This window comes from Centropristis striata, chromosome 9 (genome assembly GCF_030273125.1).
Source record: "Centropristis striata isolate RG_2023a ecotype Rhode Island chromosome 9, C.striata_1.0, whole genome shotgun sequence".
NCBI classification, from domain to species: Eukaryota; Metazoa; Chordata; class Actinopteri; order Perciformes; family Serranidae; genus Centropristis; species Centropristis striata.
In genome coordinates this window covers 26962447-26989441 of record NC_081525.1, presented here as the reverse complement: position 1 = coordinate 26989441, position 26995 = coordinate 26962447, and the positions used below count along the sequence as shown (strand labels likewise).

Here is a 26995-nt window from a genome sequence, read left to right as displayed (position 1 = left end):
GGGTTAATACCGATGTGTCTGCTTTCCTAGGAGATGACAAGCGACACTGGCTTCCTCAGGACCACGTTGTCACCACAGGGATGACAACAACAGCAACAACAACAGCAGCAGCATCAGGAGCAGGTGACCAGCTGCTGCTCCATCTGAAAACTGCACTTTACCTGGCAGCCTGCCGAGGAGGAGAATTCCTGTAAGTCGTCCAATCAAGGAGCCACTGTATTTCAGTGTTTGGTTGTAGGGGAACTAAGCCCAATTTCCAGTTTTCACACGTTATTCCTCAGAAAAGTCAAAAATTATTAGTTAACATGAACAATTTTCCCTAAAATCCAAAAAATGGAGTGATAAAACTCGAAATGTGTCATCAAACTCTAAAGTTTGAACTCCATAGATATCAATGAATTGGGAAAGATGTTATAGATGACAAAAGCCCCTTTCAGACTGCTGTTTCAAGACGTGATATTTATAGCTCTGTGACCTATGCCCTCAGTCTGAATGTCCCAGAAGCCTTATGGGGTGAGCAAGTGATCCCAGTGATCAGATGTAGTAGCAAAAGCGTTAAATCGGCGAGATGTTCAAGGCGGGATCAATAGGAACTGGCGGAGCCAGCAAGTTATTTCTGGTACCAACACCCGGGTAATAAGAAAGTAAGTGGATTGTATGATTAGAAACACGTCTCTCATTTGAGTTCGACAGTAATCAAATCATAAAAAGCAAAATTCAGAACATTTTGCTCAAGTATGTAGAACCTCTACATCTAGAAACAGCACGACAGGCAGTTAACCGCCGTTACTCTTTTGAATTCACTTGCCGTTGCCATCGCCTATTGTAATCATCCCAATTAGTTCCAAAATGCCGGATTGCAATGTGAATAAATGTCAATATTACACCATATTTTCTTCTTTAAAACTCAAGAAAAAAAAGCATATATTGGGTATTTTAAAGAAAAAAGAAAACTTCTGTGGGTCATTTTGTGACATCACAAGTTTGAGACTTTCTTCTCTGGGTCATGTTCACAAATACCGATTGAACTTGCAGGACATGGAAATAACATAACAACAATGGTCATAGCCTTTGCAAGTCATGCATGTATATATCATGCGCTATCTTGCTGCTAAGGCGTCTCAGTCTGCCTTTTTTTGTGTTTCTTTATTATCTTTGCTTACTTGGTAGTGTTGCAATGATATCAATCATGTCTCTTGTTTCAGTCTTTATCTGAAGTGGAAGTGACTCAATTAGTTATTTGGAAAACTTCCTCTGATTTGCTGATCTGCACATCGACACATTTTTTTGTGTCTCATGGTCACTCAAGATTGCAGAACTGATCAGACGGTCCTTTGAAAGTGTCTGATTAAATTTCCTACTTTGAGTTGCATTCTATATACTGTGTGTATAGGCTGAATTGCAGTGGTTTGTACTTTGTTATAATTGCTTGTGTCTCTGCATCAGTCTTTCTCTATAAGAGTTAGATGTCTTGTTTTCTGCATTGCCTCTTGAAGTCATCTGCGTCTCTTGAGTGTTTATTGAACAGATGCAAGAAAGCTTTTTGTGTGTATGTGTGCGTGCGCGTGTGTCTACAAGTTTGAGCGTGCTGAGGGGGTGATGAGGGGAGAGGAGGAAAGGCACGGCAGGTTTCCATGACAACAACTTTTTATTTGCGCTTCCTCAGTGGCGTTGGTGGAGGAGATAGATAGATAGATAGATAGATAGATAGATAGATAGATAGATAGATAGATAGATAGATAGATAGATAGATAGATAGATAGATAGATAGATAGATAGAGAGAGAGAGAGAGAGTCTGGCAGTGTTGTTAGGAAGAGACAGGCTAGTGGGCTGGGGTGCATGGGCAGGCGGGGGTGGAAGAAGGCAGCAGAGTTGTATGCCTGCTTGCTTGCTTTGTCTAGAACAGAATGTCCTCTTTGTATACACCCCTCCCTTGATGGATGACAAGTAAGCAACTAGCTAGCAGCCATCCAGAAATACCTTATGAATGTAGTGAGATCTGTGTCTGTACCTTGTGATATGCCTCTCAAAAGCAAATGGAACAATGACAAACTCACGCGTGCCTAAACATTTACCGTGGGTGGTTGTTTCTCTGTGTGTGTTTCTGTATGTTTTGCACAGCTAAATAATCTGCCACTTTGTCCATGACTGACTCTCGAATGAGACCGCAGGAGACCGGTGAGACTCGTGAGATGAAATATAATTTATAAAAAGATGAAAGACACAATGTGGCGTCTAACCAAGTGATTTGTTTCCAGATCAGGAGAACGCTAAAGGACGTAACTGAAACTTGTAGCTGCCCTCATTTAGTTTGATGCAGAGACCACAAGAATCTGACGCCCACCTGATGTGACGGCGTAAGGTGGCCCAAAAATACAGTCGGCATGCATGTGCAACATAAGTAAATGTGCAGGGGTTTGCAAAGTTATCATGCACACAATCGATGAAAATGTGCAGATATGCAATATCAATGCAAGTTTAAAAACTGAATGTGTTGCTTTTTTCAGTGGAGACATTTTAACTTAAGAGAACATAAAATTATTTTAGTCAACTGAAACTCCTGTTTGCACTTTTGTTGTTTCTTCTGAGCCACGTGAATCCTTGAACCTTGGGAAATGGAGTCAGCTGGCTTAAAGAAGATATATACAGTCACTGTTCATTTGCAGAACACAGAGATTAACCAAATATACCCACAGAAAATCATCAAAACAAACAGATGCACAATGTATACAGTATTCATTCTCTATCACTGTTGCTCACAGCACTGTTTTATTCTCCCAACAACAATTTGGGAAACACACACATGCACACACACACACACACACACACACACACACACACACACAAACACACACACACACACACACACACACACACTGATAGACTGTCTATCTGTGTGGGGAATGACTCACCTCCTCCACCTGGAGTAGAGCCAAGCCTTTCTCGCCTCCTCCCCCTTCATCTGTGTGAGCCCTTCACTTCACTCACTCCAGCTCCACTATGGAAGCATTTCAATCATTCAAATTAGCTGTAATCACAGCCAAAGGCATAGAGTGGGAATGGCAGCACGTCACTCTGCATACTCGAGAACACTTAATACATTGATTTTATATTGAGCATGCTGTGTTTCAATAAGGGAGCTGGGGAGGAAATAAATAAGCTATCCAGGCCAAGCCTTCTCCGCCACGCATGCTTCCAAGACAAAGGATGGAAGCAGGGATGAGAGGCCGGCTTTATAATGAGCAGCACTAAGACTCCTTTCAGTCTTCAGACCTGACATGTGAGAAGCAGTGCATCAGTGGCACCAGCTGCAGTCTTCACATAATGACAGAAATTATTGGCTCGTTAATGGGCAGCTTAGCCTTGAGTGTTCAGCCCTGCAACACCATTCTGGAGAACAGGGGAACACAGGATCAATCTCTGCCTCCTTGGATGTGCTATAAAACACAGGATGCATCCAAAGGACATCTTATCCACATCGCAGTGTCTCTCTCTCTCTCTGTCTCTCTCTCTCTCTCTGATCCATACTGGCCCCTGGAGATTCATATTAGGAGACTCCTACACACGTCCCTCCCACACCTTCTCTCTCCCCCACACAACACCCTCAGAACCACTATCTGTCCACCTCCACAGTCGGCCTGTGGACAAACCCAGAATAACAATGTGATCTTGCCTCTTAAAGGCACACAGGCAGCTTTTTGCATCATTATCTTTCAGTTCAGCACTGTGTTACTACATTTATGGCAGCCTCATAATACTGATGTTGGGTCGAATGAATAAAAACAAAACGCATCTCACACATTCATCATGTGTGAATATTTATTTTATCTCTAGAATATATATGCTAGTGTTTAAATGTGCATTGATTTTTGTTAGGCAGTAAGATAAATAATCACAACTAAATGAACATATGAGATAAACAAAGAAGGTAAAAAAGATAAGGACCAGTAAAGCATCAAAACTCGAAGCCTCTGCAAAGCTGCAGCTCCGGAATAGCAATCAACATCAAACAGAGAGTCAAGTGCAGGACACAGCACTTGTAGGCTGCAGTCAATGAACCTCTCAGAGGAGGTACTGGTCCAGACTCCAACTTGCATCAGGAAACCTGAAATAGGTTTGCTTAGAGTGCCCCCTTCTGTCATAAGAATTTCAATTACATAAATGACATTGCAAAAAAAAAAATATGTACTGTATAAAAAAGTCATAGTTTGGACAACTTAAAAAAGAAACAATGCCTCATACAATATTCAATAATTCGCTGATTCCTCCATTGTTTTCTGCCGGATTAATTCATGAGAAAAATCTAAATATTAAAATATTAAAACAACAGGTGTGAAACAATAATAATTCATTATTATATTTTGCACTTTTACAAAAACAATATGTAGACAAACTATAGCGATATATATATATATGGTCTGTGCATATCTTGAGGGGTGAATTTTGTTCTCACCTGCCTAAAAATGTCAGTGAAGCTTCATTGGCCCAAATCTATCACAATGGAAAACTGTGGTGTTGCACAGGAAGCTGTGAGGTGCACTTGTGTAGGAGGTGCTGAGGTAGAAAAAGGGTAGTTCAGAAGTTAGAGAGCTTACTACAGCAGTATCTACTTCTATTTTTAACCTAACTGTGGTCTTTACTTTCTAATCTCAATTGCCTACAACATGCACATTTAGTGTCAAGGCCGTCCAAGGATCACATTCTCAGAATAGTTTATTGCAAGTTTATCTAATGTTTTTTTCTGCTCAGTAGCCTGCAGTTGTAATGTGTAGTTAACAATACTTTTTCTTTTAGTAGCTTTAACCTCTTGACAGTCTGCACTTCAAACTTGATTCTACAGTAACTTTCCAGTGTTTTATTCAAACTCATCCTATGTATTTACATAATATTGCCATTTTCCACACTGAAAGTCATTGATATGTAAATATCTGCTGCACCTGTACTAGGTAGCATAAAACAGATGTCCCTTAACTTTAAATGTAATCAAGTTATGCAGCAGCAGAATGTATCAACAGTGTCCTGTGAGGGATTTTGTCAAGAGTCAGTGATGCCACCTAGTGTAAAAATGTAGAACATCATCATTTTGTTCAAGCTTTCTGAATATTTACAGACACCCTTCTCCATGGCCTTGTACAAACAAATCTTTGGCCGAGGACATTTTAGCAGCATTCTTTTGCTGACACCGAACCACAAGTATATGTATGTACTATTCAAGAAAACTGGAAGTAAACTCTGATAGGGAACACCAAAGTATAGTCGATCTACATGCAAACATTTTAGGAACACATTAACTACATGGTGCATAACATGTAGTTAGTGGAGAAAGTATTGTATGTAATATTAATGTTGTACTATTTCTGATAACATGTAAAACCCAGTTGAATATGTCAAGGTGGAGTTAATTTCAAGTTATGTTGGATCAATTCAAAAATCAAAATTACTTTATTCATCCCCAAGGGGAAATAGTCTGGTAGAATCTCTGTTAGAATGAGACAGCCTGATGGCAGTAGGAGCGAAGGATCTTTTGAATCTCTCCGTCCTGCAACGGATGGACATATGTATATATATATATATATATATATATATAAACCATGAATAATGTAAACTCCCAATACTCGAGTAGATGTAGGCTACTTTAACCCTGTGAACAACAAGCCGCTTCAGGGCGTTTTTTGCTCGTTTTACATTTTACTGACTGTGGTCTTGTATTTTCATTACAATATATAAGTCCTGCAGCTCTATGGAATCATCACCAATCACTAGAAGAGGAACAAAATTGTCTTTTGTGCGGTTTAACACAGTTAGATTGACATAAATCACAAAAAGAAAAATCATAAGTAAAATTTATCTGATAAAATTATTTTATTTTTTAATTGGAATGAAATGCAATTTATATGTAAAACAATTTTCCAAGTGCGCACAAGTGTCACGCTCATTGGGAGAAAAATTAAGTCTCCTCCATAGACTGTATATAATGATAATAATGGACGTAGTCACCGTGACGTCATCCATTGGTTTGTGGCCCGTAGAAAGCATCGAGTTCAGCGTTACACTCGTCGCCATCTTGTGCCGCCATCTTGTTTCCGTTACGGGGAGCAGACCATATCTGGACTGTGGAGGAGGAGAGGGATCTGATCACTGACTCCACGCCTCTCTATCCCTCAACCTGACTGAGACAAGCTGCTGCTAATTCATGTTAGCATTAACTGGGATGTTCATTTTGGCTAGCAAAAAAGAAAAACAAAATGTATGTAACTGACCTCACAAAACTGAACAGTGACTCCTTGGAGTGTCTGTTAGTCCAACCAAACGCTGAACAAGACATTTATGCTGAACAAAAGAAAAAGGGTCAAAGTTATGAGACCAAACCGCTAAACGTCCTTTTTTTAATATCAATATAACGTTATATATAACTTTATTGACCTGTTAATAAATCAAGTGAGAAGTTTTCTAATTTTGCATTGAAATTAATGGACAGACATTTTTTTGCAGCCACACTTAGCGCCCCCCTGCTGGAATTTTCGGTAGAATGCAGCTTAAGGCACTTCCTGGTTTGCCTTCTTGCTCAGACCCAGAGGTTGCCGCCTGGTCTCCACATGGTATACATATTAAACTATTTGCATTTTTTTTTTTCAGCATTTTTTTCGGCCTCTCAGACATTTTATTTCATTTTTTTCAATTTTAAGCCTTGTTTTGGTTACTTTTCTAACGTTCATGTCAGAAAGTTCACAATTTGCAGATAATGTCTATTTTTACAACTTTCTGCGATAAACGGTGAATTTTTGCCGATGTTTTAATGAAAATATAAGCACAGGTGTTTTTTCAAAAGCATTAGTGATGGATCCTGTTTTAGGTGAGGAATTTCCTGGGCACAGGGTTTGTGGATACAGGCTCGTTGGCAATGTTACCAGGACAATGTAATGGAATCCTTAGCATTATTAGTATCACCTGTGCGTCTCTTTGCTGCCATGAAAAGTCAAATTATCTGCTGAGAGAAAAAGGCTAGGAATATGACTACAGTACTGGTATACATGTTAAAAAGTACAAAGTTATATTTATTTTTTCATGAACAACAGCTGGGTGTTCCATTGTTCTTGGTCCTAATGTGTGAGTCGTGTTCAATTTATGCTAGCTATCAAATGCTAACGTTGATTCTGTTTGCACCAGGAAAGGTCATTAGGCTACAGTCAATTTATGGAGTCAGTTGGTAACTTCCTGTAAAACACAGCACTAGCTTGTTGAGCAGTAAATGTAGTGAAATACCTCCAATTACAATGTTTGAGTAGATGTAGGCCACTTTAACCCCCTGAACACCAAGTCATTTCAGGGTTTTTTTGTTGATGTTGCTCTTTTTTTTTTTTTTTTACATTTTTCTCACTGTGGCCTTGTATTTCATTACATTTTACATTACATTACATGTCATTTAGCAGATGCTTTTGTCCAAAGCGACTTACAATAAGTGCATTCAACCTGAAGGTACTAGACATAGACCACAGGAATCAAGTAAGTAACTTTAAGAGCTAACTGTCATCGCTACAGGAGTGCTATATGTTAAAGAAGAAAAGAAGAATATATATATATATATATATATATATATATATATATATATATATATATATATGTTAGGTGACCATGACTTAACCAAGGTATTGTTGGAAGAGGTAGGTCTTCAGCCTGCAGCGGAAGATGTACAGGCTGTCTTTCACTGTAATATATAAATCCTGCACCTCAATGGAATCAGCACAATCATAGCTAGTAGTGGGAACAACTCAAAAAATGTCTTTTGTGCAAAATAATTGAGACAACACAGACATTTGAAATGTAACCTTTGTAGGGGTCACAAGACAAAGGTGGGACTTTTGGTTTAATGCAAAACATCTTATAAGTTTATGACATGTTTCTGTAATGCATAGTGTGCTGGTAAAGAATCCAGTAACTGTAGCTGTCAAATACATGTTGCCGAGTAAAAGCGTAGCGTTATATAAAAAAGGATGTCCTCAAGTAAAGTACCTCGAAAGTGCAGTATCTGTGTTAATGTACTCAGTTTCTTCCCAACATTTTTGGTTATTGTACCTTGTTTCTGCTTCATTTCAGTCGGGATGATATGAAGATCTAGCAGAGAGCCAGCAGAGCAGCTATGGTGAGTATCCCAGTGATGTAACTAAAGTAGGCTGTTATGTGTTTCCACTGTTGATTTGCAGCGATGCAGAAATATGAAAAGTCCTCATCATGCCTTGCTACAACTTCATGAAAACTCTTAAAGCACTTACCCTCATTTGTTAGTATGATAAATGTTCCCCTTAAATTCTTCCATCTACCCATTACAGAATAAAGTAGGATTAGAATTTTAATTTATTGGCACAGGATCTAAAATTACCCTTAATAGAGTAAGAAGCATGCTTATATTGCCCTTCAACATAACACGCTAACACACCAGTATGGAGAAAGATTTGATAGAGTTGCATTATAAAACACTTTTTATATTCTCAGCGCCAATATTAAAGTGTACCTCAACCATGGAGCACCACACGATCATTGCAAACAGAAATAATTGTTCTTTTCCTGAGCTCTATTGTCAGAATTAAGGCTGACATGAAGATGACACTCCCTGAGGTTAAAAGGTTACATCAAAGCCAATGATACATTTACAGTACATCCAGCACAAGGTTAGGACGGGCTGCACAGAAAAATCACTCCACTTGTATGGCTTTACTTCATTTGAATGACAATGTTACCTCTACATTAGAAAATAATGAATTCATCTGTAGTATATTCATTGACTTTTCAAAAGCTTTTGATACAGTCATCCATCATATTTTATTGAAAATACTGCTTAGATATGGTTTTCATGATGTTACATTTGAATGGTTAAAAAACTATGTCTCGAACAGAAGACAGTTTGTTTGTGTTAATGTATGCCACGTCAACAAAGCTACACTACTTTGTGGGGTCCCACAGGGTTCCATTCTTGGACCATTATTATTTCTTTTTTATATTAATGATTTACCAAATGGCTCGAATATTCTTTATCCAATAACATTTGCAGATGATAAAACTCCAGTTCCTTCTCACTCAAATTTCAGTTCTCTGATGTTAATATTGGTTTACTACATATGCTACATGGTTTAAATTAAATAAATTATCACTGAATATAAAAAACTTTATAAACTTTATAATTTTATAACCATATAATATTTTATATATTATTTTATGGCAAAAAATCATACTCTAGAGATTCTTGTAAAGTCATAATTCAGTCTGTTGAGATGCTTCAAGTCTCAGCAAGATTCCTGGGAATCTTTGTTGATGAGAGCTTGAGTTGGAAAGCGCAAATACACTGGGTTAGCAAAAAAATAAGTAAATCTATTGGTATAATTAGGAGGATTAGTAATCTGGTAACTACAGACTGTCCATATCTGTCATATTGTAATATAGTTTGGGCAAGCACCTTTCCTACTACACTCCACATAATGTTGGTTCTTCAGAAACTTTTTGTTAGGATGGAACCAGATCTGAGTCACATGCCTCATCTGGACATCTTTTTCAGAAACTTCAGATACTTACTGTTCATGACATCAATATCTCTCTAATATGTGTTTTTATTTTTAAGGTATATTCAGATCATGAAAACTTTCCAAAGCACTTTAAGAGTAATTTTAAATTTAATTCTCAGTTTCACTCTTATCCAACGCGTCAGTCTTTAGATCTTCATCCTCTTAGATTTCTGACATGTAGAAGTCAATTTATTGTTCAATTCAGGGGAACTTAATGATGGAAAACCTTCCCATCTGGCAAAGAACTCCATCTCTTTAAATGTTTCAAAAGATGTCTAAAAGCCCATTTAACTGGTGTTGGAAAATTCTAATTCACACACAAATACACTTTTATTTCATGTTCATTTTTGTTTTTATATTATTTTTGTTATTGTCATTATAACTTGTTGTTGATGTTATGCATATGTTTTTTTGTGTGTGTTTAATAATGCAGCCATGTAAGTCTTTCAAACTTCCTGATGGTGGTGCTAAAGGTAAGCTGATATTTGCCACTATGTCCAAGGCACACTACAACTACAACTATCACTATTTAAGATATGCCTGTTACAGATAAACACATTTGTGAACTGACCTATTCTGCCCTGCAAAGTCTAACTGCAGTAACTACGCAAAAGGTAAAACTAAGAAAAACTGCTATAAAGTTTTTTAACATTTTTTAACCGGACACTTATTTCTACATTTATTGATAATGTTATTTTTATGCTAAAAAATCATGATCATTTCTTTGACCTTTGACCCCAAAAATGTAGTTTCTGCACTCGTAATGTTGTAATGTAGTAATGTTGTTGTTTTCCTTCAGCTTTTATATTTGTTTTTCATTTTCAAATTGATTTTGTTATAAGTGTATTTAAAAGTGTGGTATAATGCTATTCAAAGATTTGCGTATTATAGGCTAATTGTTAAAAAGTAATGTTATATTTTAGTCTTAATAACATTTTATCTCACTGTTTTACTTGATCCACTATCTAGATCAGGGATGGGCAACTGGAGGCCCGGGGGCGGCCTATGGCCCGCACCCTCACTTGAAGTGGCCCTCAGTACAACTACATGCATTTGAGCATGAAATCTTAAAAGTGCAGTGTAAAGATACACAAAATTACTTCTTGCATTAATGTTGGTCTGCTGTTCTTACACTGAAAAAAAAAGAAATCACAGTAAGTGGTTATTTTTTATTTGCCTCAAACCTTTTGTATTCCTATTTATACTGTTATACATGCATTTGAGCATGAAATATGTTAAGTTACTGCACTGTAAACATATTTAAAATTGCAGTTTCATCAAATCTGTTTAAATGCACGGTCCTATATGTGGCCCTGTGGTAGTGTCCATGAAAAATTGTGGCCCCCTCCAGCATTTAAGTTGCCCATCCCTGATCTAGAAAATTTCTATTATTTTTATATATATATATGTTCTATGTTCTATGTTGTTGTTATATGTTATATGTTATGTATATTTATTAAATTAGTATATATATATATATATATATATATATATATATATATATATCCAAAGCAGACGGTAACTGCAATTACTTCTTGGTTTTTAGTTGGATTTTGTGGTTTTTAAATCATTATTTCTCTGAAATAAAGCAAAATTGAAATCTAAAACTTGTCACAAGATAAAACAGACATCAAGGAGTTCATTTTTAGTTATAACTCAATTTCAACCAAAAATGTAGTTACTGCAGTTAGACTTTGTAGGGAAGTATATATCCAGCTAATACATTTAATAATTTTACCTCCAGAAAATAAGGCTCATTGCAGCTCTGTAAAAGTACATGAGATGGGCTTGGACACCTCACCATCAACAGGCTTATTCAATTATCATTTGTTGTTTGACTCTATGGTTTAAGCATGCTTTAGGTAATAAAGCTTATTTAATGCTAAACAAATCTAAAATTGAAAACACAATGTGCTTGTATAACTTTGAAATGATGGCAGATCTCTGTCAGATACAGCTAAAAATGCAGAGAGGCTGTCAGGCCAAACACGATAAGGTTTTGAGCTTTTAATTGAGAAGAGAGTTTCAGTTGTGACTTGAGTTAACCTCTCGTGAAACATCAGTGTAAGTTGAGCGTACATTAAATCAGCAACACTTGTTCTTTGTGAACAGAGAAGTGAACACAGGCACCGAGACAACATGATAGAGAGCATCAGTTTATTGTTTAAAAAGATGGTACAAAACAAACTTGGATGATCCTGTGTTCTCTTTTTTTAAATCACAGCAAAAAATATTAAATGTATATAATGGTGTTTTTAGAGCAGGATGACACAGCATCTTATATAAATCAACAGGCATCTGTTAAGCAGCGTTGAGTCCAAATTTGTGCTATGATGAGTTTGTTAAAGTCTAGTCTTGATAAAAAAAACTACCTGTTTGGTTTTGATTTGGTAAAAAAAACGTAAAGTTTATTCACAAAAACTGGACTATAGTTGTCAAGTAGCCCCCTCTAACAGAAAAACCAAATACTGTGATAAGCCAAAACATGTCACCTAAATGAACCAAATCACTAAACAACATATCATGTCAGTCTAGACTTTGGTCTGATAGTCTCATTGCTATGGAATCAAATGTAATATTAGCATGTCACATTAGCTGTCCAATATACTAGAAGCAGTAAATTAAAATGTTGTCATTATATCAATTGTTACATGTGTAAGTGTGTTCCATGCTCCTTCATTTTCGAATCGATCCAGTTTCTGTAGTAAGGAATCTTAGAATAAGTGTATGTTTCCTGGCCATCAGCGTTTGGATAGCTTGCGGACACCACGCCGTACGCCTTTCCATCTTCACAGACCAGTGGACCACCAGAATCTCCCTGAAAATATACATACACAGTATGCAGTGATGACTTCCATAAAAGCTACACTTCCATAACAATTAAACATTGTGGTTGACATTTGTTTGTTTCTGTTACCTGAGCCGGCCCTTTGTCTCCCTGATTGCAGTATAAGTGCTCCCCTTCACACTGCTCAACAAGTGTCACCTTGACTTCCATGAGTTTAGGAGACATGTAAATTGAGTTCTTGTCTGTTCTTCCCCAGCCGGAGACGTGACATATTTTTGGCAGAGAGCCATCAGCTTGGTCTGCGAGAGTGATGGGTTTCACATATTCGCTGTAATTTGCCTTGGAGCTCAACTTGAGGAAAGAAAAGATTAAAAAATATATATATATATATATATATATATATATATATATATATCACAAAATCACAAAATTATGTAGCTATGTACAAGGATTTTAAACATCGTTTATTTTCTCTTACCTTAAGAAGCATTATGTCGTTTTTGTAATGGTAATCACTTGCATTATACTCTTCATGTGGGATGGATATTTCCACAGATTTACGCTGTTCTACCTTTTTATCCTCATTGTGGACATTGTGAGCTCCCAATATGACGTTGTAGGACCTGAGAAGACAAAATTCAGTGCAGTTTTTCAGGTGGACTGAGTATTGGATTCATGAAAAAAATATTAAAAGAATGCAAAAGAATACATTTTATCATGGGACCCAGAATTGCCAGTCGGAAAATATAAAGTGTGTTAAACTGACTTGGCCTTGCAGTGGGCTGCAGTCATCACAAAATCCTCATTCAGAAGAAAGCCACCACAGTGTGCTGTTTTATTATCCTCTAAGTGCTTCTCCAAAAGCACCATGTATGGGCGGCTGTGTGATGTAGTCTCATGACCTCCAATGATTTCCCCTGTATGAACTAAAAAAAAAAACTGCATGTGTGACCACAACTTAAATAAGTTGACTATCTCACTGACATGTAGTGTGATTTAGACTGCATGCTATAATACAGCTGTGAACAGTACACAGTATAATGCCATAAAAAACCAACTTACCTTGGCCATTGAGAGTCAGCACGAGTATCAGAATAACAAGTTCACATTGAATAGACATTGTGAGATTACGGTACAGCTGTCTCACATCACTGACAAGTCAGTCTTTAAATGCTTAGGGAGGGAAGAGGTGTTTGGGTAGTTAGCATATGCAAATGATGTGGCTTTAAACAAGTTTCCTGAGGAGGACGTCTCTATCGATGACAAAAGTTAGATTTTTATAGTTTAAGTCTAAATTCTTTAAAGAAAATACTTAGTTAAGTATATCAGATATAGTCCTATGGTTTACATACACCATTGGCAGTGGTGGGAAAAGTATTCAGATCACTTACTTAAGTAAAAATACTACTACCATACTGTAAAATGACTCCACTACAAGTATAAGTCCTGCATTAAAAAAAATATTTAAGTAAAAGTACAAAAGTATCAGCATCAAAATGTACTTAAGTATCAAAAGTAAAGTACTCATTGTGCAGAATGGCCTCATTGTTTTATTTATTCTAAATATATTATTGGATTATTATGTTTGATGCATTTATGTAAGTAATGTTCTTATTTTCTCAAGGTAGGTAGTTTTTTATGTTAAATCTTGACCTGAAAAGTAACTAAAGTTGTCAGCTAAATGTAGTGGAGTAAACAGTGCAATATTTGCCTCAAAATGTAGTGGAGTAGAAGTATAAAGTTACATAAAATGAAAAAAACTCTGCCTCACAGTACAGTACTTGAGTAAGTGTACTTAGTTACACTATACCACTGACCATTGGTAGTATTGTATGATGCCTCTGTCTAAACACTTGGAGACACTGTATCTCTATTGGCATTTTGTGCTCATTGTCGTGACTCCAACAGGGTTACACAGGCCCAAAGGAAAGTTTATACATACTGTGTCATGTCATAGGGGAGTGTATTAAAAGATCCCTTCATACCAAAATTGACGTTTGAAACATTGAATGGAAATATGGAGTATGTGGCAGGGAAGCCAGTAAAAAACTACTGAGCACTATGATGCTCTTGGCTACATAAAGAAATGTACATTAGGGCTATTTGATACTTTCACAGTATTAACCGAGAATATCCCTAAGTAGTATTGAAACTTCTCCAGTCCAACAACACCTACACACAAGCATTCTCTGATTGGGCCTCTACTGCAGCAGAAACAAACCCAGGCCTTTCCAGGACTCCACCAGGAGTGTAATATATATATATATATATATATATATATATATATATATATATATATATATATATATATATATATATATATATATATATATATATATATATATATATATATACATATATATATATATATGTATATATATTTATATATATGTATATAATAATAATAATTATTATTATTATTATTATTATTAATAACAGTAGTAGTACTTCAGTAAAGTAGCACTGAGTCACATTCCAATTCTACTAGTACTACTACTACTACGACTAATAATAATGATAATAATAATAATACTGATACTACTACTACTACTGCTACTGCTGCTGCTACTACTACTACTGCTACTGCTACTACTACTACCACTACTACTGCTACTGCTGCTGCTACTACTAATACTATTGCTACTACTACTACTACTGCTACTACGACTACTGCTACTACAACTACTGCTACTATATATATATATATATATATATATATATATATACTGCTGCAGTAGAGGCCCAATCAGAGAATGCTTGTGGTGATTGGCTGTGAGGAAAACTATACCAATAGTCATGGTTTTCTACATCTTGGTACAAAAACAATCAAGTGTAGGTGTTGTTGGACTGGAGAACTTTCAGTACTACTTAGGGTTATTTTTGGTTAATACTGTGAAAGTATCAAATAGCCCAAGTAGTCAGGGATGTTTTGTACATGATAACGTGACAAGGCCCTGAAAATAAAAATGAAGAGGGAGAGGTCTTGTTTTATCAGACCGGCAAAAGTGATATCAAACTAACCAAGCTAATTACTTTTGGCAAGTCGTACCAGACCACACAGATTAGTGCCTGAAGACTACCAAGCTGTTAGTTGTGTTTGACGCTTAATCTCTCACGATCTCTTAATGATTGCTTACTAACAGGACCCAAGCTAAATCTATATCTGATGAGCATTTTGATAAAGGGTTGCATGGAAATGCTAACATGACTGATATCAAGAAAGCATTACTGCAAACATCAGTGTCAGAATGTGGTGCGAGATGAAGTGTGAAATGTGTGGTGACCTAAGGAAATAAAAAGGCTTGTGAGCTGAGAATTACTTGTGTGTTGTTTAGCCCTTACTAGTAGCAGCCACATAATAAAGGTAGACACAGCTAAAAAGTATTAATCAGAACATCAACAAGTATTAAAAAACTGTATGTTCATAATTCTCCACTTAGTTGCCCAACCAGTAACAGAAAACTCTGTCTTCATTTGACTTTTAATATTTCCAGCTGATTCATTTTTAGAAAAAATGACGGCTTCCTAGATGTACTATTCTAAAGCATTGTAGTGTGAAAGTTTATCACATTGAAATGAAATATGCTGACTTTGTAAGTTTTTTTTTAGTTTTAGAGGATGAAAACTTTTTTTTGAATCAGGGTTGTACAGACATGATGTATGCTAAAAGACTAAGGCTAAAGCAACATGTCAAAGCTTTGTGAAGTAGTTTGATACAAGAAACAGAACTGATTGTATGTTGCAGGGTAGAGCTAGTTATCTCTAATATTAAAGTACAGTATTCTTTTTTATGTAATGATGATATCACTATTGTTGTAGTTATTGTAATGTTGATGGTTGTAAGATACATTTATTGCATGGTTGAGATGCTTCCTATAGAAAAACATAGTTAAACCAATGCTTTAATGTTAATATTTACAAACAGTATTTAATTTTCTAATGTCACATGGCAACCTACATATTAGAGATGATTATATACTATAATTATGTACTGTATTATATATGACAGCACATTGCCTTTGGAAATTGTGGTGTTAACTTTTGTAATAACTATTCTAGTCATTCTAGCTATCATTTGCTGCTTGCATTAGAGAAGGTAAACCAACAGTTAAAAGTATTCCTTATGCTTTTGCTTTTGAGAAGGTTATAAGCAAAGACACCACCATCTCCAGGGGTCATCAACTTCATTTGTTGGAGGGCCAGAATTTTACTGGACAGTCACCTTGGGGGACGGACTCTCAAATAAAATGAATTTTTTTTTTTTTTTTGGCATAACAGTATTATTTAATGTTTATTTATTGTTCATATTTTTTCATGTCATTACAAAACTGAAGGCATTTTTAGCCTTTATGAGTCACGTTTTATTTGATGTGCAATCATTATTTGTGACTTGCTCTGTTCTGACACCATGCTATTTTAAGTTATGGCAGTTGGTTTTCCTTTTTTTTTCTGTACTTTGAAGTCTTGTCTGAAGTTTGTTGTTGAGACTTTGAAATAAAAACCAACCATGCTACGTAATGGCATGAGGAAAAGTTACGTTAAAATACCCCAAACAAAAACAAGTACTGTGTGAAACAATAAATGTTAATTTAAACAGTGCAGCGAGTTTGTCCTCTTTAAATAGAGTCATGGTGGGGATTACTGATAGTTAAGAGTCTCAGTTGTCGTTGCTGTTTTCAGTTGCTTTAATAGTGCGAACCACAGGATATTTTCTCCTTGATTTACAATTTTAGAATCCAGTCCCGGCCTGGATTGGACAGTTTGGCGGGCCGGATTCGGCCCACGGGCCGCCAATTGATGATCACTACTCTTTAGATACTGAGTATTGCTCTTATAACAGCCACACTGTTTCACCATGTGAGAAATATGTCATTATACAGGTGCATCTCAATAGATTAGAATATGAAGGAAAAGTCCATTTCCAGTCGTTCCAGTCAAACCCCCAACCAAGTATTGAGTCATATAGATGGCATACTTTTCAGAGGCCAACATTTCCACATTAAACAAACTTTTTAAAATTGGTCTTTTGTAATATCATATTTTTTGAAGACACTGAATTTTAGGTCTTCATTCAATGTAAGCCATAATCATTATAATTAGAAGAAATTAAATACATTAAGACATGAAATGTTTCATTCTGTGTGTAATGGATCTATATAATGTGTTATTTCAACTTTTTGAATTGAGTTACTGACATAAATAAACTTTCTAATATATTGTAATTTATTGAGATGCACCTGTATTTGCTAAGATATGGTTGGACAATAACTGTTTGAGGAAGGGGTTTTGTGAGCTGTCAATTAGAGGGTGTTTTCTGAAATCAATTATTTTTGACATATCTTGTTCAACTATGCAGAGCACATTTATTTTAATTGGTAATGATTTATCTATCTATATACCTATTTATCTATTTATTTATTTATTGTAATTTTAAGAACACATCCCTTTGGCTTGCATAAAATGAAAGCAATCTGTTGTTAGAACTATTAATCTCTTTCATTTTAATTCATTTGAATAAGATCAACATGATCTTTATTTCTGAGTCCTGTGATTGTGGTTACTGCTCGCTGGGCACTCGTGACATGTTCTTTATCTTGCTTGTCTTGACAGGAAGAATAGATTACTATCATAAACCATTTCCTCTGCCTGAGCTGTGAATCAACAGGATGAGGCCTCTTGGTTATTTCTTAATATTTGAAAGCTTCTATACATTCTTTATGTTCGGATGCAAAAATGGATCCTATGCCCTTAATGTTACTTACTAACTGCACCATTTAAGTATGCAAATCCATTTACTGCATGAGCAGAGATGAATGAATTAGGGCTGGTAATGGAGGGATAAAAGAGAGACTGTGCGACAAAAACATATTCCTGGCTCAGTCTGCAGTTGACATCATTACCTCTGCATGTGTACGCTTGGGGGGGTCATGCATTTGGTCATTCGTGTACGTGTGATTGAATGTTGTGCATCCATCTGTCCGTCACCTGTCAGTCTGTTTGTATGCAGCTTATCTCTCATACTACTAAAACAATCAGCCTAATACTTTTTGTACAAGCATTACCTAGTTGTTGTAGGCCACATTGTGGCCTATGCATCACTCAACCTCATGTTTTTATTTTATTTTATTTTATGTTTATTCATGTTACTCACACAACACACACCACTTCATCATCAACCAGGGGCAAAAATAACCACTACTACTGCTGCTTTGTACCTTTTGTGGAAGTTCCAGACATGTCCGAAAACCAAACACCATCATTTCTAGATTAATAATATCATCCAGAAGTGCAAACAGCTAGGTGAATTTTACTGCCTGCTCCTGTGTACCTGGCTGCCAGTATAGTACTACTACAGCATCGGTCAACAAAATAAACGGTAACACTTTACAATAACCCTCATCTATAGATGGTAAACAGATTAGTCATCATTTATAAACCGTATATAGGCCGTTTAGAATGATAAATAGATAATTTATGAATGTTTAACTAATTACATAATTTATAAATGACATATAGATGGCATATTAATGTACGTTTATAGTTACTTTACCATTAACAAACAATTAAATTAAACAACAAGATTAAATATGTGGGTAACACTCTACAATAACCATCTAAGTAATGTTTATAGATGGTTTATAACCAATTATTAACCATTTACAAAGTGCTATACATATTTAATCTTTAAATGGTTTCAACCAATTTCTTAAAGGTATTTCAAAATCATTAAGATACTAAATATGGTGTTAAAATGTAATAATGAGTGAAACTAAAACAATTAAATTATAATTAATAGTTTATTAATAGTTTGTTAATGGTAAATTAATTATAAACTTACATTAAAAACTATGTATTTACCATTCTAAATGGCCTATATAAACGGTTTATAAATGATGATTAAGCATTAATAAAATATCTGTTTACCATTTATAAATGATGGTTATTGTAAAGTGTTACCAATATGTGTAGCTCTTTGTAAAGGGTTAATAATTGGTCTATAAACCATCCATAAACAATAACCTTAGTTGGTTATTGTAAAGTGTTACCAAATAAACTAAATTTGCTGTGATTTAATTGCAATAAATGGATCAAGAGAATCCTGAAATAACTACAAGGTGATGTTGATTTCCGATGATGTGAGATTGAAAATGAAGGAACCAGAAGTGAAAATCATGATATCCACCAGACTTGCATGCAGAGACAGGTTGTAGGTGGAAAGCGCTACACTGTGATCTAGAAACATGCATTCGAGTGTTGATCTGATGAAGGGTGATTAATATTGTGGAGTGGTTTGATGTCAGTAAAAGCTAAATCATATTTTTACTATGTGAATTCCTTTGGACATGCATGTGACGTGTGCAGACCTTGAGGGTTTAAGAGCTCTCTGGGATTTGTGGTGTTGCAGATGGATGACAGAAGGACTTTGAAGAGCGGCTAAAGTGAAAGAGATGATGCCCATAGGGATGCAATAGGAAGGACTGGAGGGAGACTTGACAAGATTTCTTAAATTAAGATTATAAAATCTAGAAATAAGCATGTTGTACACTTGAGATAAGAAATTAAATCTAAAAACAAGATAAATGAAAGCTGCAAGCAGCGATGAACTGGCCCGAGCAGAGTGCACTGACAATTATTTGTTTCTTACTGAGATAAAAAAAAACTTTAGATTTAGAAGTGTTAGATAATGTATCTTGTTTTAAGAGTTAATTTCTTATTTTAAGCGTTCAACATGCTTATATCTAGATTAAACAATCTGAATTTAGGAAATCTTGTCAAGTGAAATTATCTGTCAGCAGCAAGATCATTTCCCTCAGATTTAGTGTTTTTAACTTGTTTTTAGACACACTTTTTTTTACAGTGTGTGGCCTGAGTAGGGTCCTGGACACATTAAATGCTGCCTGGCTGACTTAACCTGGTTCTTTCTCTTCCTTTGGAGCTATAAGGCTCACACTATGAACTATAGCAAGCTATAGTTTGTGACAAGTTGTGCCATGGACTTCTGTGGGCATCTGAGGAGGACAAAATTCTCAGTATACCTAGTGCGGTTTTATCCTTTTTTGTGTTCTTTTCATTTCTGTTTGCTGTTAAAATGTTCTATTTTAAAGCCAATCCAACTGACCTTTTCACCCTTTTTATCATCTAGTCTCTGGAACAGAGTGAACAGGGGTTCCTCCCTGTTTACGCAATTCTCTTTAGCAGTTCTGTAGGTTAACACGTCTCTAATTCACAAGAAATATAGATGACTATCATTAACCACATCCTCTGCCAGAGTGTTGAAGCAGCAGAAAACCTCCTGTTTGTTATCTCTCATTTAAATCGTGCAAAAAAAGTTTTTACTTTCAAGATGGTTTTTGCCTTTGAAGATAATGTGTAGAAATATAAATAAATAAATAAATAAATAAATAAGGAGCATGCATATTTGATAAAGTGGTCACGAATTCATTAAAATCATACATAACCAAAATCTTAAGGTTTGTTCCACTTGTGGGCTACTTTAGTCATAAAATTTTGAAATATACTGACATATAACTTTAAGATTATATTTAAGTGTATCCTCGTTACCTATTGTACCAGATAACATCAAGTAAGCCCTATATAAGCCTGAATGTAAGGCTCATTAAATAGGAAATCTCTGACTGATGAGACAAATAAGCTCAATAAAACAGCTGCCATAACAGAGAGATGGTGTGGGGATTTACAAGTATAATATGAGGGCAAGGTTACAGCCTACACAACTGCAGTATTGTCTCTCTGTGAAAACTATGTTTCTATGTCATCTGAGTAATCTTTTTGTCATATGATCCATATTAACGTTGCTTGGTAGACCTCTGTTTAACTGTTAACAGTAACTTGTCCCTCTGTACCATCACTGTTGAATTCTTTCTTCTTTTTCTTCAGTATAATTTTGTTGAAACACTGGCATGGATGACTTCCTACTGCATCAATTCACTTTGTTCACTTGGAGGCAGTGTTGTCTTGTGTTTGGATTAAAAAGACAAGTGCACAGAGAGAACATGGTTAATGCTTAATGCCTAATGCACAAAATGCAGTATAAACTGAAATCATTCTACATCCCGCTCTGCTGTCACTGGTTGTTGTTGATGTCAATGTACTATTTATTTGTTTCTTCTACTGTTTTTTGGGTGTTTTTTTTTAATATACTGAATATATTTTTGTATATTTGGACAGGCTGACTGTAAAACTGAATTGTCCTTCTTGGACTGATAAAGTATTCTGAATCTGAAACAGAATCTGGTGCACATTATTATTGTTTAGAAAGATGGTACAAATGTGAAGAAAAATAGTTGCCTGTTCCCATTATGCATTCCCATTATACCATTTTACAGAATGCTGAGTTTTCATTTGATTAAGTTAAGGTTTCAAATTGAACCAAATCACATTATCTGCTAAGTCTTTTGACTTAACTTGCCAAACAAAAAAAACGATTGATCGTTTGATCAGCGGGGCGGTTGATGGTCCCGCCGTTGTTTTGGTCTGTCAGTAGGCTGGTCAGTTGGTGGGTTGGTCCCAGGATGCTGAAATGTAGCATGGAGGCCATGTGTTGAAGCACATATGTAGTCACAGTCATTGCAAATGTGCACTGCAAAAAGCCAACTCACAAAAACAAGAAAAAAAGTTAATAAAATTAGGTGTATTTTGCTTAAAAATAGCAAAATTATCTGCCAATGGAACAAGAAAACTTGTCTTGTCAAGACATTCCAAAACAAGTAAAAATATCTAATCTTAATGAACCAACAAATACCTTAGAATTAGTGTATTCTAACTAATAACAAGTGCATTTTTCTTGATTCTAATGAAATACACATGACCTATTTTCTCAATATGTTGAAAAATATTCTTGAATTAATAATCAGTAAATGCTAGAGTCATCATCTTGACATAATGATATGCATAGGCATTATATTTATTGAAACCAGCAAAGTCTAAAAACTAGTGTACTTTTCTTGATACAGCTACAAATATTTCCATCTGGCTGCTTGTTTTAAGTATGTGAAGAGGTAAACTTATGTCAAAGTTATGATTTCTAAGTTATGCTTGAAATAAGAAATTATTACTTTGAAATAGCAGTTTTATACTTGTAAGTGTTGATAAACATCTTTGTAACTGTTTATATTCTAGTTTCAAGCATGTATTTTCTCAGTATAGGTCATAAAATCTCAGTAGCAAGCTGTAATATCTTATTTAAATAATTAAGGACCAAAACACTTAAAACAAGTGAAACAGTCTAACATAAAATATGCTGACTAAGAAGAACTGTCTTATCAGACAAAAAATAAGCATATATCCCCTTGATCCAAGATATTTAATTTTACTTAGATTTTAGTTTTTGCAGTGTGCAGCTGTTCATGTTCTATCCAGCTCCTGCAGTGAGGAATCTTGGTATAACTGTAAATGTCCAGACCACCTGACTTTATTTTGAGGGAGTATACCACCTTATTTGGTCTCCTGGAAGCCCACAGTATGCAGCGAATGATTCAGCAACAGTCAACTAAATAGGATAAATATGATATGAGAATATAGTGATTCTTATTTGCCAAGTAGACATCATTTATTGGTGTATTTTTTGGGGGGGATATTAAGGGTGTGACGATACACTCAGCTCACGAGACGAGATTTTAAGAAAATATAAGATATATGACTGGACCAACAGACTTTTATTTAACCCAGTTGCACATGCATTTTAAATGTTTTATTATAACTCTTTACATGCATGATGTAAGCATGAGCTTTTAATAAAGTTCTTCTTCCACAAATTTAAACTAAAACTAAAATTTATAAAAGTTAAAATAAAATATATATATATAATTTTTTTCAAGTGTGAACAATATGAGCCGTGTTTCCTTTAGGGGGAAGAGTGGCCACCAGGAAAGTCTCAGGCCGCTCACTCTGCGTGTCTCCATTACATAAAGGCTGCCAGAGAGATTTAGAGACCCCGTAATTGCTTAGCGACAGCTTTGACCGTGATCACATATGGATTAAACACGGGAGAAGCAACTCTTGAATTTACCGGTGTCGCAAACTGTGTCTGGTGCTTGTTGTAAACAAACAGAGATCGCTAAGTGAACACCTCCTGCAGCAGAAGCACATACACACTGTACTGCTACAGAGCTAACTGTTAGCCTATTAGCAGGACTGTGCCTATTCGATTCATTCTCACTCTTCTTAATGAGCCGCCGGCCCCTGCGACGTCATTCTGGCTGCTTAGTGCTTCCCCTCCTTCTCTCTTCTTCTTTTCCTTTTACTGCCCCAACAGGTCACAAATAGAAGTTTGGATAGCTCACAGAGAGTTTAATCTTGCCACACCCCTAGGGGATATTATTAGTTGATTTAATTCAGACTCAAACTTTGGTGTGGTGGACTTGAATTGTGTGCCATGATTGGCTTTTTAAAACCAGCCCTGAGAAAAAAATCTGCATGTGCCTGTCTTAAATGTGTAGTTTGCTTAAAGTAATCAGCAGTCTGGGGCATCCCAGTGGCACACCTGGTAGAGCGCTTACCAAAGAGGCTTGATCCTCGCAAGCAGACAGCCCTGGTTTGAATCTAGCTCAAAGCTCTTTCCTGCATGTCTCCCTCTTTCCCACTCTATCTAGCTGGAGTCTAAAATGCATTCTATGACAACTTTGATGAAAAAGAATATGCTGTTAAAAAAAAAACAACAACATGAAGGCTCCTTAACTAACTGTACCACGCCCATCAAGGCAAAACAAACTTAGAGGATCTTGTGTTCTCTCTTGATTAGGTCAACAGGAAGATGCACAAAGCAGGAATGTATATATATAAATAATGATAAAACTATGTATTTTATAGAACCTGGTCTCACAGGAATCCGTGAAATAGCCACAGATTTGCTTAACTCAAAATCTGTGGAATAGCCACAGAATGACTCAAATTTCCGTGAAACTGACACGGATTTCGCTACAATGCAAGTTAATGACAGTCATATCCCGTGGCTATTCCATGGATATTTTTTTCCTATTGGTTTGTTCCAAGTCACGTGACTTTCAAGGTTTCGGCGGTCAGAACAAAAAACATGGCGGACAGTTCTCTAATTTTTAGTGAAAAAAATCAATATTTTGATTTATTATTTCTGCATAAAAATGGATTTTGATCACATTTCAAGCGAGAAATATATGTTTTATTTTCTAAATATTCACTCAGTGAATGTACATAATCACTTTGTATGTTGGAATAGCCATGGGATGTGACTGTCATTAACTTGCATTGTAGCTAAATCCGTGTCAGTTTCACGGAAATTTGAGTGATTCCGTGGCTATTCCACGGATTTTGAGTTAAGCAAATCCGTGGCTATTTCACAGATTCCTGTGAGATCATGTTGACTTTATAGCAAGTTGACACACAGTATCTAATATCTGTAGATATGACCCCTGTTGAACAGCAATGAGTCTACACTAAACTTTTCTTAGAATAATCAACAGTCTTTTGACAAAAAAGGAGAAAGCTTAAGATCCAGCAGCAGAAAGAAACAGTTGTACCATAAAAAGTCCAAACATGTCACACTCCTAAATCAACCAAACAACATTCATATATACAGGTTTTTGACTTAATGTGCCAAACAAAAAAAGGTATTACTTTTTACTGCATTTTTCATGGTTGAATCAATCCAGCTTCTGTAGTCAGGAATCTTAAAATTGAGAGGATCCTGTGTTCTCTCTTAATTATGTCAAAAAGAAGACCAGGGATGTATTTAATGTATATAAGGATGAATTTAATAGCAAGACGACATACAGTATCAAATATATACACACACACATATATATATATATATATATATATATATATATATATATATATATATATATATTACATCTGTTAAACAGCAATGAGTCCACACTTAACTTTGCTTCCGATAATCAACAGTTTTCTAACAAAACAAAAAAAAAGCTTAAGACGCAGCAACAGAAAAAAACAGCCATGCCATAAAAAGTCAGAAGTTATCACTCTCTAAATGAACCAAACCACAATCACATATATTTAGGCTTTTGACTTAATGTGCCAAACAAAAAAAAGTTGTACTTTTTAACGCATTTTTCATGGTTGAATCAATCCAGTTTCTGTAGTAAGGAATCTTAGAATAAGTGTATGTAACCTGGCCATCAATTTCATAGATTGAGGACGCCACGCCGTATGCCTTTCCATCACAGACCAGTGGACCACCAGCATCTCCCTGTAAATTCATACACAGTATGCAGTGATTGCTTCCATAACAGGAAATGAATCATTGCAATTGACCAAGATTTGTTTGTCCATGCTGAGTCACAAAAATACCTACCTTACTCGGCCCAATGTCTCCCTCAGTGCAGTATAAGTGCTCACAAGCACACTGCTCACTGTCAGTAGGTGTTACATTCACCTCCATGAGTACGTTAGACATATATTTTGAGTCCCTGTCTGTTCTTCCCCAGCCGGAGATGCTGCATGATTGTGGCAGAGAACCATCACCTTGGTCTGCGAGAGCAATAGGTCTCACATTTTTGCTGAACTTTGCGTTGGTGCTCAACTGGAAAAACAGAGATACTATTTGAAATAGAATATTTTAAAAAATATATAAATATTAAGTATTTAACTCATTTTAACTATTACTAATTAACTCATTACTATTAAATGCAATATTCTAACCTTAAGAAGCATTATGTTATTTTTGTAATATGTTGCGTCAAAGTCTTCATGTGTAAATGTTTGTTCCACGGATATATTCTTTACTTCACCACTCTTACTCTCTCTTGGGAAATGTTGAACGTCTAGAAAGACTGTGTAGGACCTGAAATGACAAGATTAAATGCAAAAAAAATATATCTAATTTGACAGTATTGCATTCACAAAATAGAATTAGTAAGAGACTTGAAGGTCACAATTATTGAAGCCATCGTGTATATTTGCCAAATACATATCATTAATTGGTGTACTTTAAATTGAAGTCCTAATACAGGTGACAAAGTTGGTGCTGTCTGTAGATAAAAGATAAAGTATAACTTACCTGGCTCGGCAGGAGGCAGCAGTCATCACAAAATCCTCGTTCAGCAGGAAGCCTGCACAGTGTCCTTTTTTACCATCCTCAAAGTGCCACTCCAAAAGCACCATGTACGGCCTGCTGTGTGGTACAGCCTCATGACCTCCTATAACAGCTGAAATTTAAAAAATGAAATAAACAGTTCCGTCCTCATTCAGTGTATGTCCCATCGTGTGATGTAGTTCTGGATGAAAAAGTATTTACAGCTTTAGAAACACTACTTCACTTACCTTGTCCATCATTAATCAGCACAAGTATCAGTATGAGCAGCTCACAGTGGATAAACATGGTGAGATCACAGTCCAGCCGAGCTGCTGAAAAGCAGTGTCTCACATCACTGACAGTTTCACTCTTTAAATGCTCCTTGTAGTGTTTCTGAAGTTTGCATATGTAAATGAAGAGACTTGGAACGCCTCTTATGAGGAGGACGGCTCTGTCACCTCCAGATCATGACAAGTTATATTTTAATAGCTTACAACTACAGGAGTTAGTGATGAATTAAGTACATACCCCATATGTAGCATTATATTGACTAATTGTATTTATTTTGGTCTCATCTGTTTAAGTAGTCTGAATAATCAGACTTCAGTGGCCCTCTTCTT

General features: G+C 35.8%; 2 protein-coding genes across 2 annotated transcripts; both read right to left on the bottom strand.

Moving 5' to 3' along the window:
* Positions 1–11698: 11698 nt before the first annotated feature.
* On the bottom strand, positions 11699–13493 carry LOC131978027 (granzyme-like protein 1). The gene is made up of 5 exons (XM_059341525.1): positions 13406–13493; positions 13110–13269; positions 12822–12966; positions 12473–12694; positions 11699–12373 (listed from the first exon to the last, which is right to left on the bottom strand). Exons 1-5 carry the CDS (start codon positions 13461–13463, stop codon positions 12203–12205), a joined length of 756 nt encoding a protein of 251 aa, XP_059197508.1. The 5' UTR covers positions 13464–13493; the 3' UTR covers positions 11699–12202.
* An 11694-nt stretch (positions 13494–25187) lies between these two features.
* Positions 25188–26771, bottom strand: LOC131978180 (granzyme G-like). Its single transcript, XM_059341714.1, has 5 exons — positions 26624–26771; positions 26361–26508; positions 26003–26144; positions 25656–25883; positions 25188–25550 (listed from the first exon to the last, which is right to left on the bottom strand). Exons 1-5 carry the CDS (start codon positions 26679–26681, stop codon positions 25371–25373), a joined length of 756 nt encoding a protein of 251 aa, XP_059197697.1. The 5' UTR covers positions 26682–26771; the 3' UTR covers positions 25188–25370.
* Positions 26772–26995: the final 224 nt, after the last annotated feature.